We start from the raw sequence: 20,000 nt of genomic DNA on the forward strand, positions 1-20,000 counted from the left end.
ACTGTGTTGCTCAGGCTCTGCGTGAGGCGCTGGTATGCCTCCACGCAGCCGGGATGGCCGACCCAGAATAGAAACCTTCCCATTCAACGTCTGGTGATGACGTGCGTGCGACCGTCAGCGAGCTATGTCTAGCCCGGTGTGAGCCTTTGAAGACCCTAGTCGTGCATTACATCCATCTATCTGTGCACACCTTTCCTTACATGGCGCAGGTATGCAATGGGAGGTGAGCCCCTCGGTTATTTCCTTCCCGTGGGATGCATCACGCAGGTATGGAAGTGTAATGGGAGCAGGGCCGCGGAACAGAGGTGAGCCCCTTAAAGTGTGCAGTGACGTCCGTCGGTGACCTCTGACCCCTTACACCCAGGGCACCGTGACACGTGGCTTTCTCTCTGGTTACAGAGGGGTTAACACTGTTAGCACTCTTGGACACACACATGAGGTCTCATAATCACACACACACAGTCACTTTGGATCACTTTGGTCATAATCTACTAGATTATGACAAAACCTCTGGGGGAAGATGGTGCAGAGCCTGCAACGGAAACCAGAAACTGTAATTGGCCTAAGAGCTTTGTCCTGTTTTTTATGCAGCAACATGATTGGTCCAGCAACGTGATTGGTTGGAAAATAATATGAAGCGAAGGAAACGGAACCCAGATTTTGCCTTGTCTGTAATCAGACTATTAATTAATAGCCATACATGAGGAAGTCATACACAACAATGACTCGGCCATGCAAATCTGTCCATTTACATGACTGTGTGTGTGTGTGTGTGTGTGTGTGTGTGTGTGTGTGTGTGTGTGTGTGTGTGTGTGTGTGTGTGTGTGTGTTTGTGTGTGTTCCAGCTGTGTCAATGGGGGGCTTTGTCATGTTGGTTTTGTCGCTGATTAAATGTAAACGAAGACCTTGATTCTTCATCCTAATTGCCGAACAGCAGGCACAGCTGAGTTCAAAGTGAGCAAAAGTGTCTGCCTGTGTGTAGGTGCGTGCTTGTGTGTGTGTAGATGTGTGTCGTGCACTAGTTTAAGTATTGTTTTGTTATCAGGTCTCTCTTGCAAAATAGATGCAATGAGGCAAAGCTGTTTTAATAAAGGTTAAATGAAACAATAATAATCTTATCATCTAAACATGCAATGAGGTCAAACACCATGTGCCTGTGCTTATAACCAGCTAGATCTTCAGGCGAGCAGCAAAAAACTGGACAGAGGCCTTCAAATGTAACCTCTGTCAGTATAATCCACTCGTAATCCCTATCTCCTTCCTAATCTAAAGTAGAAATCTCTGCTGGCTCAGCACTTGTCCAGCTCCTGTGTGAACAGAGAGAGAGAGAGATTTAATGAAGACTTAATGAAGACTTAACTACATTGAACTAAATGTATATTAGTCCATAGCATTACCCTACAGCTGTGTGTGTGTGTGTGTGTGTGTGTGCGTGTGTGTGCGTGTGTGTGTGTGTGTGTGTGTGTGTGTGAATGAGATCAAGTTGTGGGCAGCAGAGGGAGTGGTCTCAGTGTCTCCTGCTGCTGGCAGATATGTCTCCGTACCAACAGCCTGTTACCATGATGCAGTCAGAACACTGTCTGCTAGCCTGTTACCATGATGCAGTCAGAACACTGTCTGCTAGCCTGTTACCATGATGCAGGCAGAACACAGTCAAACAACAACAGCACCAGATCTATGGATCTGGTGTTGCCCAACTCCCTTGCGCCATCACATGACACCCCCTCCTTTCAATTCCTATGTAAGACTATACGTCACAGCAGGGAATGCTACACACACACACGCACACCTTTACATTCACACGCTCACATACACACACACACACACACTCACAGTCTCTCTCTTTCTCTCGCTCTACTCTCTCTACACTCCCGTTACTCTCTCTCTCTACCCTCTCCTCTCCCACACACACTCCATGCCTCATGCCAGACTCTGGCCAACTGCCTGCTCTTCGTGTGAGCCAGCGTGCTGATCTTGGCTTAGAGGAGGCTTCTGTGTGTGTGTGTGTGTGTGTGTGTGTGTGTGTGTGTGTGTGTGTGTGTGTGTGTGTGTGTGTGTGTGTGTGTGTGTGTGTGAGAGAAAGAGATTAACCACGGCAACCCCCCTATTACCGCTGGACCTCTCTCTCTGACTCACTCACTGTTTTCCATGGTGGTCTCCCCAACATCTGATAGAGGTCCTGTGCTGGAAGGACTGTAGGGGGTCCATTGAGGAGGCAACACTGGAGAAACTGTGTGTGTGTGTGTGTGTGTACGTGTGTGTACGTGTGTGTGCGTGTGTGACGACAAGAAGATGAACAAAGACATCCCATGAGATACTTTTTGTTATAAATGGTGGTCTTCAGTTTGAGTTTGGCGTTCCTGGGAAGCATGCTTTGTTCTGTGGGAACAATAGATCACCCCCAGGAGCCGGAGCGGAAGCCAGGGTCACATGACCAGGGAGTAATCTGATATGCAGACACACACAGATGATAAGCATAGGGGGGTTTGGGGGGGGGGGGGCATGAGCAGGAAACATTTAGTCCCAACTGTGTATTCATCCATTGTTTAAATCACATTTCATCATAACCCCTCCCCCCATTCTCTCTCTCTCTCTATTCAAAGGGATTCATGGGCAAGAAAAACGTACATTTGCATTGCCTAAGCACCAAAAGTCAAATAGCATACAACTAGGATACAAGATAATTACACTTAATACTTTTTCTAAAAATACAATATTTAGCTAAATTAAATGTGTTTAAGCAGTCGAGTTAATCAGACTACTCCTCTCTCTCTCTCTCTCTCTCTCTCTCTCTCTCTCTCTCTCTCTCTCTCTCTCTCTCTCTCTCTCAGATAACGGTCCAGAGGGACAGTGGTCTTGATGTCAGCGGCCCAAAACATGGAAAGATTGACGCCAAGAACGCTCCCCACGTGGGGGGGAACCAGTGGGCCGGGGGCACCGGTGGGTACCTGTGACTTTTGTGGGTAAAGGTTGTTTCAATGAAAATAAGGGCAGCTGTATCCAGTTGAAATGCAAAAATCACAATCACAACATTACATGTCGAATCGGAATCAGTGTTTGAGCCAAGTAGGCGTCGACGTACAAAGAGTTGGCTGATGCACTGATTCTTGGGACATGTGAACCTGTCGTTGAATCATCACTTCTTTGTCCTCTCCACACTTCTTCCTCCTTCACATCTTCCTTCTCCCCCTCCATCTTCTCCTCAACCTCCACCCTCTCCCCCTCCACCTTCCCCTCAACCTCTACCCTATCCTCCTCCAACCTCTCCCCCTCCATCTTCTCCTCAACCTCCACCCTCTCCCCCTCCACCTTCCCCTCAACCTCTACCCTATCCTCCTCCAACCTCTCCTCCTCCATTTTCTCCTCAACCTCCATCCTCTCCTCCTCCATTTTCTCCCCAACCTCCTTCGTCTCCTCCTCCACTTTCTTCTCAACCTCCACCCTCTCCTCCTCCACAATGTCCTCCTCCACCTTCCCTCCACCTTCTCTTCCCCCTCTCGTCTTCCTGCAGGAGGCAGAGACACGGCGGGCCTGGGGGGCAAGGGGGGTCCTTACCGGCTGGACGCCGGCCACAAGGTGCACCAGCTGTCCCAGGCCGAGAAGGACTCGGTGCCCGAGGACGTGCGCAAGGCGGCGCGCGAGATGGGCGAGAAGGCCTTCAAGGAGAGGTGGGCCTGGCCGACCAATCACAGCACAGTAGCGCCATCCCTAACCTCTCACTCTAAAACAGGCAGCATGCTTCTTGTGGAAAATAAGTCTGCACGAGATGACGTTATTGCGGAGAATATGAACCAACGCATACCTTCTTTTCGACACTTCTTGCTCCGCCAGGATTCTATTACTTCTAGAGATCGCCACAGGTGACGGCAATGAGAACAATGTGTGTGATTAGTTTATAAGTAAAGGCGGGCGTGAGTGTAAACATCAGACATAGACTTATTCCAAGACCAAGTGTGCATGACTTCTTGGCTACATTGGACAAAAATATGCGGAACTCCTATTGCCGTGCGTTGGACCATCTGCCAGACTCATCCATAATAGCGAGTGTGCTTGGCTGCGTTGGACTCACTCATCGGACTGTGCAGTGGCAGTGAAATCCAAATACCTGGCAGTCGCCTCACGCTGTTAACAGAACCCTTCTCCCTGGATGACCCCTTCTTAAAGCTCGGCCCCAGAGGTCGGGGGCAGGGGACCCCTAATGTAACCCTAACCCAGGGGTGGGGAGAGGGACCAGGGCGCTCCGCTCCTCGTGGTGTTGAGCCTGTGGAGGTGTGCAGATGTGTCGGGGATAGGTTGGCACCCTATTATAAAAAAAAATGCATCCTCCTTCTCCTCTGGAGTCCTTTCCTCTGCAACGAACTGCGATCTGAATAATGCGGAACAGGTGTGTGTCAATGCGTGTGTGTGTGTATGTGTGTCTAAGAGAGTGTTTGTGTGTGTGTGTGTGTGTGTGTGTGTGTGTGTGTGCGTGTGTGCGCTGGTATGTGCGTGCCCTCATATGTGCATCACTTCGTGTGTGTGTGTTCCAGGCTGCTAGGGGTGGAGAGGGCATCCCTTTCAACAGCTCCCACCATGAAGGCTTTCTCTGTTCAAACAGTCGCTCTTCTCTTCACTAGTTCCTCTCCGTTTTCCACTGGCCGTCTCCCCTCCCTCCTCCTCCTCCTCCTCCTCCTCCGACTCTCTTCTCTTTTCTCTCCTAAACGTTCCCATGTACCGTCCTGCAACACTGAGTGCTTTCACATTGACCTGGCAGCTGCCCTTCTCATCTCCCTTTCATTATCTGTCTCCACACTTCATCTCTGCTTGCCCTATCTCTCTCTCTCTCTCTCCCGCTCGCTCCTTCAGTTTCCTTATCTCTCTCTCTCTCCTCCATATCTGCCTCTCTACTCTGTGCCCTCCACCCCAACCGTTCACTCCCAACCACTACTCAACTGTCTCTCCTCCCCTCTTTCAGCCATTTCTTCTTTCTGTCGTTCAACATCACCCACCAAGTACATTCTAGATCAACAAACAAACGGCAAAATCAGTCTGTCCGTCCGCCTGCCTGCCTCTCTGTCTGTGTGTCTGTCTGTGTGGAGCTCCAGAGGCTGGCTCCGTCCTGTAGCTACATGCAGAGATGTGGTTCTGCCTCCAGGTAACTGCCAGCCTCTTCCCCCTGACAGGTCAGACAAGGCACCCGGCAGGCACGTTGTGTTCTAATGATGAAGACACCAATCAGAGGCGCTCTGCTCTGTGTCAGGCACTCTGTCCGCGGTACAGCTCTTTACTTCGCTTAAGGGGATGGTGTCATTCACATCGTAAAGTCCTGATACACGCACCCACACTCACACACACAGACACACATGGACACAGACAGTCGCACGCATTCACACTGCAGACATCTTCTACAAAATAACATTCCTTCTCACACACACACTCACTCACATATTCTGTCTGGGTCTCTGGTGAAGGCTTTGGTTCTGCTTCTGTTTCTAACTTGGTCCTGATGCCAGCTTTCACTTCACCGAATCCGGCTTCATGACCACTTCTCATTCAGGCCAAGCTCTACGTCTCTGTCTCCTTGTCTGTCTCTCTCTGTTGTCTCTCTTCCCGTCTCTCTCACTCTCCCTCTATCTCTTTCGCTCTCGCTCTCTGCCTCTGTCTCCTGGAACTGAACGTCCTGGAATCTTCAGAAAAAGAATAGTCTTGGTAGCTGTCCAGTCCCTTTTCTTTGATTCACACACACACACACACACACACACACACACACACACACACACACACACACACACACACATAGAGAAAGCTCAGAAAGTCACATTACTAGGCTGGCCTTTGTAAGTGGAGTTGAAGTAAGAACGAGAAAAACGTGTGAATGAAAAGGTGCACGATTCCCAATGGAAACAGCATGTGTGTTAGTGGTATCATAAGACTTCAGTCTATATATTAATATTTAATGCTATAACTAAGATCAAAGTTTATTGTGACTTAATACCATGGTTGCTAGCTATTCAAACTCACATTTGTAGCACTTAATCATTGAGGTGGTTGTACAGTTACATTGACTCATTGAAAAATAAATACAAAATGTATTCCTCACAGCAGAGTTGACAGGTGATTGGTGTCTCTACTGAACTGTGAATAAACTCACAGCCACCTGTTAGACAGCGGCAAGATTATACGGGTGTGTGTGTGTGTGTGTGTCTATGTCAGTATGTCTGATTGCATGGCTGATGAAGGTGCAGTCTACACATCCAACCCTTATCACTCCACACACACACACAGGCACAGGCATACAGATGCTGACCTGCTTCATGTCATGACACATCCATCCCATAATCCCACTGTAGATTACTTCTAACACCTGGGGATCACACAAACACATACACACACACTCACGCAGGCACAAACACACACACACACACATACACACACATTTATTGATGTCACTGGTTCATTTATTTTAACAACACACACCGATCTCTCTTGGGTGTAGCAGGTCTTTCTTCAACCCTTATTTTATAGATTAATGCTTTGTGTGTCTGTGAGTGAGTGTGTCTGTGTTTGCATGTGTGTGTCTTTGTGTGGTTGTGCGGGTGAGAGATGGTGAATGTAGCAAAAGACGGATGATAATCACACATGGGATTATAAACATTATTTTACCTTGGGACCGACACCTGTGTATCACTCGCACACACAAACACACATTCATTGGTGTCACTGGTTCATTTTTAACAACACCTTGTTCTTTCACAGGTTTACTGAGTTCCTGGAAAAAAAATCCTTCCCTTGCTTTCGATCTTTCCGTCTGTCTTTCAAATTCAAACCAAGACAGTAAAGGCAAATGCATAGATCATTTTTATGTTTCTCTCTTTCTCTCCTTCTCTCTCTCTCTCTAACTCTCTCACTCTCTCTCTCTCCCCCTCTCTCTCCCAGGTTAAAGGAGATCAATATGAGTGAGTACGATGCCACCACATACGAACGCTTCTCACTGGCGGTGAGAAGACAAGTGCAGTCCCTCCGAATCATCCTCGACAGCCTACAGGTGTGTGTGTGTGTGTGTGTGTGTGTGTGTGTGTGTGTGTGTGTGTGTGTCGGGGCGGGGGGGGGGGGGGGGGGGCTTTCAGAGAGAGAGAGAGAGAACAAAGAGATAAAGGACTAGACAAACTGAAGTCAATCATTATGTTTTTGAATATGATAAATAACACGTTGAATGAGGAAAGTCACTCTTAATGGCTGGTAAAGTCTCATTGAGATTCAAAGTCACGCATTTGACATACAAAGATGTTGATCAATGCTCCATTTTTTATTTGAGTTTGTACTTAAATCAAAGATAAGCATTCTGCAGATGTGCGCATTTCTTGCTCTGAAATAATAAGAAGAATGAACTGAGAGGTTATGGCCCAGAGAAGACTGGAGAAATATCTCCAGCTGACATAAAGGACCCATCTGGACTCTGCTGGACAGTACAATCTGTCCTGACATCTCATCCCTGATTATTAGACAACAATGTGTTCAACTTCGAACTACTCCCTACGCATTACTCAAGAGGGGGGGGGGGTGCGCTCTGTCCCCCATGGAGCCACCTGATTGGCTGAACATTGTATAAATATCCCTGGGTTCTGGGTGTGGTTGTTTAGTAGGCAGGATGTGATGTCCTCCAATTGCCAATTTGTGTGTGTGTGTGCCTCTGTGTGTGTCTGTGTGTTTGTATGGAAAATAATGCTGCATGTGAATATGATTACAGAGCCCACCAGGCCTCAGTCTATTATCTCCTCGTCCAGGTGTGAGGCTGCCATGTTTACTGCTGGCACACGTGACGGTGTGGGAGTGTATGTGCACCAGCGCTGGGTTGTTAATGTATGTGTGTGTGTGTGTGTTTGTGTTGTGTGTGAGTACGATGTCACTCGTTCAGTACACGTGCATGTGTGTACATGCTCGTGTTCTCAATCCAGGTGTTCAACAATGCCCCACTTGGCTCTAAGCCTGAGCGCACGGCTAACGCCATCACTTACCCAGCGACCCCGGCCCACCCCCCGCCCACGCACCTGGTACGCCCCCCTTTCGACACGGAGTGGGATTACAGCGCTCGTAGCGGGCTAAACACTCCTTAAATCATGTCTCCCCCCCCCCCCCCCCCCCGACCTCCTATTTAAAGGGACTGCTTTGAACTTCAACTCACGTATTGTACTCACACGCAAAGGCACCCATTCACCCACACCACCAGTCACGCAGCAGACGCACCAAAACAAAACAAGCACACATCGTAGTTGGGAGGTAAAGTGCCGCTCCGGGTTTGTTGCATCCAGCGGTCCACCCTCCACCCCCCGGGGGAAATCCTGCTCACTGATTACCCTTCGACAACAGCCTGGGTTGCCAGATACAAACACGGGACTCCCCCTAAGGCGTTTAAAGAAAGAGCCTTTTACCATCCTGCTAGTTATGTATCGATGGCACCGTTTCCACGCATCAGGATTCCTGGAAAGAGGGATCCCTCTGTCTGCATTCCTTCTCAAGGCTGAGCATTTAGGGAGTTTTTTCTTGCTCTTTTGGGGGCTATGGTTAGGCGAGGGGCATAACATGTGGCCTGTTAAGCCCTGTGAGGCTGTAACTGTTATAAAGTGCTATGCAAATGCAAATGTGGTTGACTTGACTTGGCTTTACAGTGGAGCTTGTCCTATCTATATATGCACTGTATCTCTGTCAACCTTTTGATAAATTCTTACGTAGGTTAGCATTTCTGCAGCAGTGTGTGTGTATGTGTTTATGTCTGTGTTTACATGTGCTTGTTTTTACTCGTTATATGTACTACTTGTTCATAATCATCCCTAACTGTGACCTCAGCAGTGACATCACGATCTCACACACACACACACAAACACACACACACACACACACACACACATACAAACAGACCCATACACACAGATCCTCCGACAAGTGTGCATTGCAAACGTGCCTGGGAAGTAGGACCATTGTTTCAGCTGTCACCGCGATGGGAAGTGCTCCTGACACATTTGTACATTGTGTGGTAGTTTGTTTATGTGTGTGTGTGTGTGTTTGAAAAATATCAGTGACCTGTGTTAACTGGTATGTAAACGTGCGTCATGATAAGTTAAAAATCAAGCACCGGAATGCCACCGTCAGTGTCGTGTCCTACCGGAATACAGGCGTCAAGAGTTGGGATTTATTTATTATCCACTGGAGTGAGGGAACCCTAAATGGGCTCTGGTTTGAGTCCTGTCCGTGCTTCCAGGAAGGGTCAATAGAAAAGTGGAATGTAGGGCAATTCCTACCTTATATAAATGTAACCCTAAACAGCTAGAGGCCTCAGCACTACGGGGCCCCTTCCAGGGCCCCATCCAGGTCTTCCCCATGCCAGGGTTTTGCTTCCTTCTTTACTTTACTCTGCTGTTGAAAGGGAAATTCAGAAAGTGGTGCCTGGATGGTTCACGTGTGTCTTTTGTCAGCCATTGCGCCGGCTGACCACAGGTCATGTATATTGATGTATTTTCACGACTGAGGATTGTGTGTGTGTCTGTGTTTTTGTGTGTGTGGGGCAGGCCAAGGGAAAGGAGCGGCAGTGGTTGAAAAACCAGGCACTGGGAGAACTGGACGACGCCAAGATAATAGACGGACTGACGGGGGAGAAGGCTATATACAAACGCAGAGCAGAGCTGGACCCTGAGGTAGGTGTGTGTGTGTGTGTGTGTGTGTGTGTGTGTGTGTGTGGCGCACATGTGTGTCTCCAAAATGATGTATACATAAGATGAAAGGTTCTTAAAGGTTTCTTTTAAGGTTAACCCTTTAACTCTTTTTTGGAGCCCCCCCCTTTGCATTACTGTGACTTGTGCTTCGACACAAACATACACAGACACACACTATGGACACGGTTCCCACAATTATCGTATACGCTCGTACACTCACACCCAAACCAAAGTATTCATGTCGTGTTGTTGCTACCTCATTTAGCTCAGCGCTTTGCATACTTTTGGTTTTGCTCTGAAATCTAAAATGGTCCACAGAGGTATGATTACAGTGTGTTCCTACAAGCCTGGTCTCAGACACTCGGGGGAATATAATGAATCACAATCAACTCTACGTCCCGCCTCAGCTGTGGTTAATGGTTGCCAGGATTTATTGATCAAATCATTAATTCTCACATGCTCTCCTTTATTTTTATTGATTTATATGGACGGTGATGAAGTCCTTTCAATCCTTCCAAGCCCAAAGGTACTGTGGTCAAACCCCAATGTTCACAGCACGCCTGTAGGCGTCCTTGAGCAAGATGCCTTAACCCCTACCCGCCCATTAACCTCTTGAGTTCCGCCCCTTCTTTGAGACCTTCCACCTTGAAGGTGTCTAAATATATCACATTATATAACTTATAACTCGCAGTACCTGGGATGACCACATTCGCGAGACCACAGAAATACCTCCTCACCCCGTCATAGTTAAGAGGTGTAATAGGTAACCTTTTTCTGAAATTACTTGAACCTATCACCTATTGTAGGCGACTGTGGGAGTGTGTGTGTGTGGATGATTGTTAGTGTAAGCAGCCTCCCCTGGCCCTGAGTCAGACGGATTGGACTCTGGAGCGGGGTGAGGCTGAGCGACCCTGCACATTGAGTAACCACTGAGCACAGCTTAAACCGGCTGCCACCACGCACACTCAGGAGAGATCTTTTGCATGGCAGCGTGGATCACCATCGTCATTTATCATAATCTTGAAACTTAACAGTAAACCGCCTTCCAACACCACAATCATGCATCCTTGTGTGGGGGAGCCCAGTAAAACTCACATAGGTGGAGGGTGGCAGCCACCAAGGATTCCAATGCCAAAAGGTGACACATTATGCCACCAGGTGTGAGTGTGATTAGCCGTTACAAGCCGTTTTGAAAACCCGCCTCGTCTCACGTCACAAATGGGCGTGGCCATCTAGATGAGCAAAGTTTGCTATAGTCCACTGGGTTGGCCGGTAGACTGATCTATCCAACACACATCTAGGTGGACATGCCTACTTGGGATGTCCGAAGAGGCCGATAATATGGGACCTTTAGCTAACATGTGCCCACTGATTACTCAATGTGCAACAGCTGTGCAAGCTGCCCCAGCCCCAGAGTCCATTCCGTCTGACTCGGGGGGCCAGGTGAGGCTGATTGAAGCCACTACACACACACACACACGCACGCACGCACACACACACACACACACACACACACACACACACACACACACACACACACACACACACACACACACAGTCCCCCAGTGATGCTCTGATGTTTGCCCCCCTGTCTCCCTGTCGGCGGCGTGCAGCTGGGCAGCCCCCAGCAGAAGCCCAAGCGACTACGCGTGCTGGCGGACGTGTCGGGCAGCATGTACCGCTTCAACGGGCTGGACGGCCGGCTGGAGCGCTCCATGGAGGCGGTGTGCATGGTGATGGAGGCGCTGGAGAGCTACGAGCACAAGTTCAAGGTCAGCAGGACCCCCGGGGGGGACTGACCGAGGTGGCCATCAGCGGATTCCTTCCAATTGGGCTTCGTGTCCATTTGGTTGGGAAACTGAATGAAGGAATGAATGTCGGTTTTTTTATGCAAGCGAATGCATACACACACGCACACCAACAGACACACACCCTTCATCGGGACCCAGGAATAGGTGAACGGGGAAAGACGCAGCAAAGCGATAAAGTAAAAATAAAGAAGGAGCCCAGAGCCAGATCTGAAAGAGATCCGGACAGGGGAGCAGAAGAAGAAGAAGAAGGATAAACATAGAGATGAGTGGAGGGAGAGAGATAGCTGTAAGGCGAGGCAAAGCTTGCATAGAGACAGACATCGTGGCCCCTGGGGGGGACGGGACGCTGTAGCCACCAGTACTAGTGATCGGTATCAGTGTCACACACACACACACACACACACACACACACACACACACACACACACGCACACACACACGTGAATGTCAATCGTTAAGTACCCGCTCTCGCAAACACACACTTGTGCTCTTTGGGTTATTGGAGCATGTGTAGTATTGACATGTACACATACACCTTCCCCGGCAGAGACGGTGCTCCACATAACATGTGTATTAATTACATGACCTCCTTTTATTAGGACACATTCAGGCGTTCCTCCCTCCCTCTGGGCCAGACCCCTTTCCCCAGAGTCACCCACACGAGACACACCGTCGCGTACTTTAAACCCAGGCCACGGGTGACACAACCTTGTCCGAAATAACCGCAATATAACTATAGCAGTGGCCAGCCACAGAAATAGCCCAAAACAGAGTTATTTTACAGCATGATGTAAGCTAGGTCGCTAGGAAGAGGCGCACAGGATAGAATGCTAATCCACAACAAGGTGCCACCAGGGGTTAAGGAAGGCTCCCGCTGGTGCCTGATGGTGTGGGGGTGGGAGGGTTGGCTCAGAGGAGGCGTCCTGGTGTCAACCCTTGTAATGTGGTCCAGTGTTGGCCGCTCCCATCACATTCCAGTCTTCACCCCTGCTGAGTAAGTGGGGGGGGAGCTTTGCATTGCGCTTCATTTAGCATTTCTATTTTTTATCTTGCCTTTCAAAAGACCATAGTGCACGTGTTCAGTTTCGCATTCCTTTATAATGTTTATTTTTTTGTCCCAGAGGGAGAGCAGTCAGGGGGGGGGGGGGCTCGTGTCCAATCAAAGTCTTGGTGTGGGGGCATCAGAAGGCCCCTCGTTTGAAGCGCCTTTTGTGATCTGTGTGATCTAATATATGACCTTGAGTTGACCTTTGACCTTTCCCTCCCTCAGTACGACATCGTGGGGCACTCGGGCGACGGCTGCGACATCGAGCTGGTCCGGGCCGACAAGGTGCCCAAGAACGACAAGGAGAGGCTGAAGGTTCTTAAGGTGTGGGTTAGCTGTCGTCGGTACACCCTGTCGGTCACATCGCATTGCCCTCATGTGGTCACTCATTCACCCACACCCGTGATTTTACACACGTTTCATAGCCATCGTTTACTGCCATTTTCATGCCAGTGGCTGGACTTGAATTAATACAGTATAATGTGGTTCTTCAAGTGCTTTCAATCATTTGGATCTTTTTATATTTCCATTGGCTCTATTTTATCTCTTGTTTATTTATTCATAAAAGAAAAATCATTTAGCCCTGAATTATTTATTTATTTAATCTAAACTTTAAACTTAAACCCCTTTATACCTCTCTCGCCCTCTCTCCCCCCCTCTTTTAATCGCTCCCTTCTGTCTCTTTCTCTATCGCTCTTTATTTCTCTGCTTCACTCAATCTCTCTCTCCCTCCCTCCCTACCGCTCTCCCTCTCCCTCTCTCCCTCCCTGACCCTCCCTTCCTATTTCTCTCCCTCTCTCCCTACCTCTCCCTCCCTCCCTCACTCCTATCTCCCTCCCTCTCTCTCCCTCCATCCCCCTCCCTTTCTACCTCTCTCCCTCTCTCCCCCTCCCTTCCTACCTCTCTCCCTCCCTCCCTCCCCCTCTCTCCCTACCTCTCCCTCCCTCCCTCACTCCTATCTCCCTCCCTCTCCCTCTCTCCCTCCCTGACCCTCCCTTTCTACCTCTCTCCCTCTCTCCCCCTCCCTTCCTACCTCTCTCCCTCCCTCCCTCCCTCCCTCCCTCCCCCTCCTCTCCCTTTACCTCTACCTCCCCCCCTCCCCCCCTCTCCCCCTCCCTCCCTCCCACTCCATCAGACCATGCACGCCCACGCCCAGTTCTGCATGAGCGGCGACTACACCCTGGAGGGCGCCCAGGCGGCGGTGCGGGAGCTGGCCCGGGAGGAGGCGGACGAGCGCTTCGTGGTGGTGCTGAGCGACGCCAACCTGGAGCGCTACGGCATCCAGCCGGAGCGCTTCGCCCAGGCCCTGACCTCCGACCCCGGGGTCAACGCCTTCGCCATCTTCATAGGCTCCCTGGGCGACCAGGCCGAGAGGTGAGATATCGGCGGGGCTGTTGGTCCAGAGAGTGTTTGTGTGTGTGTGTGTGTGTGTGTGTGTGTGTGTGTGTGTGTGTTTAAAGGTGGCATTTTATAACAGGTGTGAGAGTGATTAGCCGTTACAAGCCGTTTTGGAAATCGGCCTCTTTTGACATCACAAGTGGGCACCAGGATGCGTGATGGCTAGATGAGTCCACCAGACCTACCCAGTGGACTGTAGCAAACGTTGCTCATCTATCCGTCATACTTCTAGGTGGACACTGGACACGCCCATTTGTGATGTCAGCAGAGGCAGAATTTCAAGAATTCTTGTAACGGCTAATCACACTCACCCCTTGTGGTATAATATGGGACCTTTAATCTTAGCAACGTTTCTGCGTTTGGGGGGAAAAGGAAATATAGTTGTTCTCTGCTATTTCCCATGACGCAACATGCGAGTGAGGCAGTGGTCTCTCAGAGAAACAAAATAGTGGAACACAACAGTTCCCCTTTAAGGGATTTGTTGAGTTCAATGGGGAGCAGAAAACCTTTCGGACAATAAGGAAACAGGGTATTCAGTGTAAGTAACAACAACAGCACATGATCAGATGCAGATGTGTGCCGTCGGGACACAGAGACAGAGACAGGATCACGCTGAGACGATGACGAACAGAAAGAGAACCAATAACCGACCTAAGAAGAACACGATATAAGTGATGTAAACACTAAGCGCTGGAGGACAGGTTTTCAGTGGAAAACCGGCCATTCCGACTTGTTGTTCTCTGATATTGAAGTGCCTGGCTGCTGAGGCTGTTCCTCTTGTCACAGCTAACTGGCAGCATGTGAGCACCACCGCAGCAAAGCAGGGCCCTGATCCGGTAAAACAGAGGCCACTTAGAGCCGCTGAGACCTGCTCACGCCTCTTTTGTAAACGCCTTTGTAGTCCAATCCCAGTTTAAGTCCGAGGCTTCTGCAGCCAGGACAAAGAGGGGGTTAAGTACACCTTTCTTTATCCCCCTCCTCTCCTGCCTCCTGCCTCGGGCCCTTAAGGTCCCAGGGCCGCTGGGCGCTGGCGCTTCTCCGTGGCGGCCTGCTAGACCACGCGTGTCCTCATTCACAAGCTGAAAGGCTGAGTGGACTGGCCCCCTTAGAGATCAGAGCTGCAGAGTGACAACTGTGTGTGTGTGAGAGAGAGAGAGAGAGAGAGAGAGAGAGAGAGAGAAAGAGAGGGGGGGGAGAGAGAGAGAGAGAGGGGGGGAGAGAGAGGGGGGGGAGAGAGAAGGAGGGAGAGAGCGAGGTAATGAGAGGGGGAGAGGGAGAGGGAGAGGTAAAGATAGCAGGAGAAGAATGAAAAATGTGACCTCTTGAATGCTGCCTAAACCATTACAGTGTAACTACAGAGGCCAGGGATAGACACACATTAACCATGTATGACTTATGGTTTTCAACACCACATGTTTAAACAGGGAATGCACCGTTCACAATGACCTGCATGGAAAGAATATCTCTATATATATTGGATAAATATAGTTAAGTATGACGCAAGACAGCGTCACCTCTACCTAGAAAGCACGCACACACCTCTGAATAGAAAGTAAAGACGGGTATCTTTTCCACATTGCCAAGACTTGAGGGACCTCATGGATTGACACTTGGTTAAAATGCGTGCGCTACAAACCGTTCCGAGTTATTGGTGAGGAGGGCCAGTGGCCGGGTTGAACAGCTAGGCTCAGGGTTCGATGTGGGCCCCAGAGCTCCAAGTCAATGACAGACATTGTCCCCGTCCCCACTCTCTGCATCGACTCCTCTTTCCATGAGCAGATCTGCTGCTTCGAGCCAGATCTGGTGCTGCACACAGCTTCTCTCTTTCTTCTCGCCCTGACAATATCTCATTGTCCACGTTTCTTTTTAGTCCCGTACATTCTGTCCTAAACCTTTTTTTCTGTTTTGGGCTGTTTGTTTCTGCAGACTACAGAAGACCCTGCCGGCGGGAAGATCCTTCGTCGCCATGGACACCAAGCAGATCCCACAGATCCTGCAGCAGATCTTCACCTCCACCATGTTGTCCAGTGCCTGAACCCGACACGGGGACACGAGGCACACACACACACAAAAACACACACGGATACACACCATCACAAACACCCACACACACACAAGCACACAAGAACGATGCTGGCCGGCTTTAAAGCGGATAGAGAGAAAATCTTCTCCCAGTGTGTCCCTCACCCACTCTCATTGTTCCAAACCTCAAACCAAGAGGGGAAACAGTTGCTTTTCTCAGCATCCATTCTAATGTTCAGAGGGCTGATAGTAGCGGCAGAGAGAGGAGGAGGCCTGAACATGCGTTGAGTGAGAAAACGTCAGCCTTGTTACAGGGGATGTTATGAAGACGCTACTATGACCAAGGTAGCGCTCTGAGGAACTGTCTTTAGTTTCGATAGAGAAGGGACAGGTTGGAAGGATGTCGGTTTAGGGAATGGGTGAGGGGGTGGGGTGAGAGAGGAATTGAAACTGGCCGCTCCAGCTGGGTTATTTTGTTTTTGGACACTTCCTGTCAAATTCCCCCCCCCCTCCCGGGTCTGAAACCGAAATATTCCCAGCTCACAGCAGAGAGGAGCGCTGTCACAGAGGTGCCACCTGACTCGGATTCAGACGGGCCGGCCAGCGTCCCCGTCGCTCCCCCCTGGAATGCTGGGTTTGCGTCCTGGGGAATTTCCCACCTGACTGCACATGCTCAATATAGGCAGACGCCGTTGCACAACCCCCCCTGTGGTGTGTGTGCTAGTGTCAGTGTGTGCTGTTGCCCACATGTGTGTGTGTGTGTGTGTGTGGGGGGGGGGTTTGTGTGCGCTCTCTTCTACTCCTTCCCTGTCAACAAGCGCAGGCCTTTCCTTCCTGAGTGGAACCGTGACGCCTTGTGCTTGCCTCAGTCCTGCAGGGAATCTCAGCTGTGGTTTCTGTCGACCCCCCCTTCTCTACCCCTACACACACACACACACACACAGACCTATATACCACCTACTGCGACAGCAATCGTCCACTATTGCGAGGCAGATTTGGGTGAGGCGTTGTGTGAGGTGGCAGGGTCATGTCTGTAAGAAGAGGTTTACCTTCTCTCAGTGCCGCTTGGATCTGAAGAAGAGGTCTGTGAGACGTCTCCGTCTGTTTGCCTGCAGAGTTCTCTTCCTTTATCGTGGGAAATGTTTTTCCACCCCTTTGTATGTTTAAAAGCATAACAATTCGAAATTGACCATAATTTGTCATTTGGGGTATGTTTGTGAAGGAAAAAATCATATTCTCCGTTCTCTGTTTTAAACCGTTGTGATATTTTGTTACACATTTTTATTTAGGGCCTTCATTGTCTGACATTGAGTTTGTTATTTAAGTACCCTGTAATTATGTTTTTAATATGTACAAAACAATGAATAAAAATAAACAGTATACAAATGAAACTTTCCTAACTTTTTAAAGTCAATTTGTTATCATTTGCAAAGCACTATAAAGCAATATACCTGGCAATTGTTTTATGGGCCTTCTGGAATATCTTGGGATAGTAGTATTGTATATTATTTATGGGGTATTATCATGGTATAATGGTATTTGCAATTGAAAAAATCATTCCCCCCTGTCTGATGTCATCACGTTTAAGTCAGAATCCTTTGCGACACCAATTCACACGGAACAACACACTTGAGTATCACTCGAATGTTGTCATGGGTCATGATTGTTGAGTACCTGTGTCATATCACGGGGGTGTGTGTGAAGGGGAACTGGTAGTGCCATTTTCTTGTAATGAAGTCCATTTACTAGAATCCACTCCAAGTTTATTCAAGTTGAAATGTACCTAAGCTTCCAACATTGTGACTTGTTCACCTCTGACCATTCTCTCTCTCTCTCTCTCTCTCTCTCTCTCTCTCTCTCTACCTCACTTTCTATCTGAGCATTTCTTGCTCTATCTCTCCCACTTCCTCTTCCTCTTGTGCACGTTTGTTTTTGATAATTAGAGACCATTCTTCCTGTTTTTCCCTCACGGTTATTTCCAGTTTTTCTAGTACCGTGTCCAACGACCCTTTCTTTCAGCACCACGGTGTCTAATCAAATCCACTCTGATTTTTTATGACAGTCGTTTGGCAGTCCCGCTCAAGGGAAAAATGCTCTGTTTGCTCACAACATATCTTCTATCTTTTATCCTTCCCCTTTACGACACGGTTCCACTTCCACACTGTGTGATCACCTCGGGAAATCGCAATTAAATGGCCAATCTGAGTATTGCTCGCTCACAAAAGAAATACCAGACACAAACACAAGCATGGACAAACACACACACATGGATGGTATCCACACCTGGTTCCACTGTATGTATATTTCAATGAGATCATAAGAGGGAGAGAGATAAGACGTCTAGACGCAGAAGTATTGAGGTTGCTCACTCACTTAAATCTGTCACTGTGTTCGCTGACTCTCTTTGTGAGTCACTTGCTACTCTTTGTTCCTTGCTTGGAAAGGCCTGACCGGTATTATTTTTTCTGAATTGTGTAACAGGGCTTCAATCTTTAAATAGAAACACAGTGTCTGTGCAGGATAAAGTTTCCACTGTCTGATGTCACCATGTTTGAGTCAGAATCCATTGCGACACTTGTCACAGCCAATTCATACGAAACAACACACTTTCACACTAACACACACACATGGACATGGACATGGCTATGGACACAAGGTTTTTCTTTTTGTTTCTAGGGTGTTTTTAGAAAATTCAACCGCAATTGTATTAAAACTGTGAAATATTGTACTTTTTCTATTTTGCAAGATAGAACAGTGTTTTATGACTCCAATAACTCCAATAAATCTAGATCTCCTTTGCAAATAAAGAAAATACATAAGATAATCTTTATTTTACATGGGCATTGAAATAATGAGCCCCAAATATTTTCTTACCCTGACACACACACACACACCAACTGCACACCTACAGCACACATAAAGGAAGTGCCATTTATGACCTTTGGTGAGGGGCTGTGATGCAGTATAATTGAACCCCAGTGAGAGATTGATTAAGTTGGTGAGGGAATACATCTTTGTCCAGCAGTCTTTGTGGGGAAAGATTAGACACAGGAGGCTTCAATCTCACTGCCTGTGTCTCTCCGGATTCGGCTGATGGATGCTAGTCTGTTGGAGTGTGGTAACTAAGGAAGAGCCTCTACACTGGACATGTGTACGCCGTCTGTTTGTTTACATACTCAGGCATCCATAAGTATTGCGACCGCCCCTAAAGAAAAACCCTGTGTGTGTGTATGTGTGCTTTTATGAGTCTGGCTGCTTGTTTAAAACCCACACATTTAGACTTGTTGTTCAGACAGAGGCTTCGCCGCAAACGTCTGAACAGCAGCCAGAAATGTGTGGCGTTGTTTTTATAGGTAAATGCTCTGTGGGTGTGTGTGTGTGTGTTTGTGTGTATATGTGTGCGGGTGTGTTCTTGCGTGGGTGTGAGTCTGTGTGTGTGCGCGCATGGGACTTTGCGGTATTGAATTAGGAACACTATTAAAACCATGGAATGCAAGAAGCTGTTAGGAGGAAGTTGTGATGTCATCCGGGTCCCACAGTCGGTGTTCTGTTCTTACCTGTACAAACATTAGTCAACACAAATCGCTCCGCAACCCCTTATAGCTACTACCGCCACATTCATAAAAACACGTTAGGCCCTATGTCTTTCATCTGCCTGAAATTAGCCTGTTGTGGTACAGCCTTGGGTGCAGTGTTGCCAGATTGGGCCAGATATCTCGCCCAATTAGGTAACCCCGACTTGGGCGGGGAATCTGGCCCAATCTGGCAACGCTGCTTTGGTGTCAGTTCATTATGGAACGGTCATTTAATAAATGTGTGGGCGTGTGTACTTGTGTGCATGCATGCCTGCCTTCCTGCGTGTGTGTGTGTGTGTGCTGTGTGCCTGCCTGTCTGCGTGCGTGTGTGTATGTTTGTTTGAGGGTGGGCCGCTCTGTGTCAAGATTTCCTGTTGAGAGAGAGAGAGACTTTTCTTTTTGGCGGCAGCAATAGATCCCTCTGATGTGTCGAAAAACCATGGAAAAACCCCAAACTAATTTG

At 48.6% G+C, this 20,000-nt stretch overlaps 1 protein-coding gene across 1 annotated transcript in view; it reads left to right on the forward strand.

Annotated features, from left to right (window-relative positions):
• Positions 1 to 17,287, forward strand: part of vwa8 (von Willebrand factor A domain containing 8) — a 63,097-nt gene extending 45,810 nt beyond the window's left edge. Inside the window, exons 38-45 of the mRNA XM_079732009.1 lie at positions 2,832 to 2,940; positions 3,512 to 3,668; positions 6,916 to 7,024; positions 9,543 to 9,668; positions 11,300 to 11,458; positions 12,768 to 12,866; positions 13,678 to 13,916; positions 15,867 to 17,287. Of these exons, the coding sequence (XP_079588135.1) occupies positions 2,832 to 2,940; positions 3,512 to 3,668; positions 6,916 to 7,024; positions 9,543 to 9,668; positions 11,300 to 11,458; positions 12,768 to 12,866; positions 13,678 to 13,916; positions 15,867 to 15,975 (1,107 nt within the window). The 3' untranslated portion in view covers positions 15,976 to 17,287. The remainder of the gene's footprint in view (positions 1 to 2,831; positions 2,941 to 3,511; positions 3,669 to 6,915; positions 7,025 to 9,542; positions 9,669 to 11,299; positions 11,459 to 12,767; positions 12,867 to 13,677; positions 13,917 to 15,866) is intronic.
• Positions 17,288 to 20,000: the final 2,713 nt, after the last annotated feature.

Source organism: Pollachius pollachius (assembly GCF_949987615.1).
Source record: "Pollachius pollachius genome assembly, chromosome: 3".
Lineage (NCBI taxonomy): Eukaryota > Metazoa > Chordata > Actinopteri > Gadiformes > Gadidae > Pollachius > Pollachius pollachius.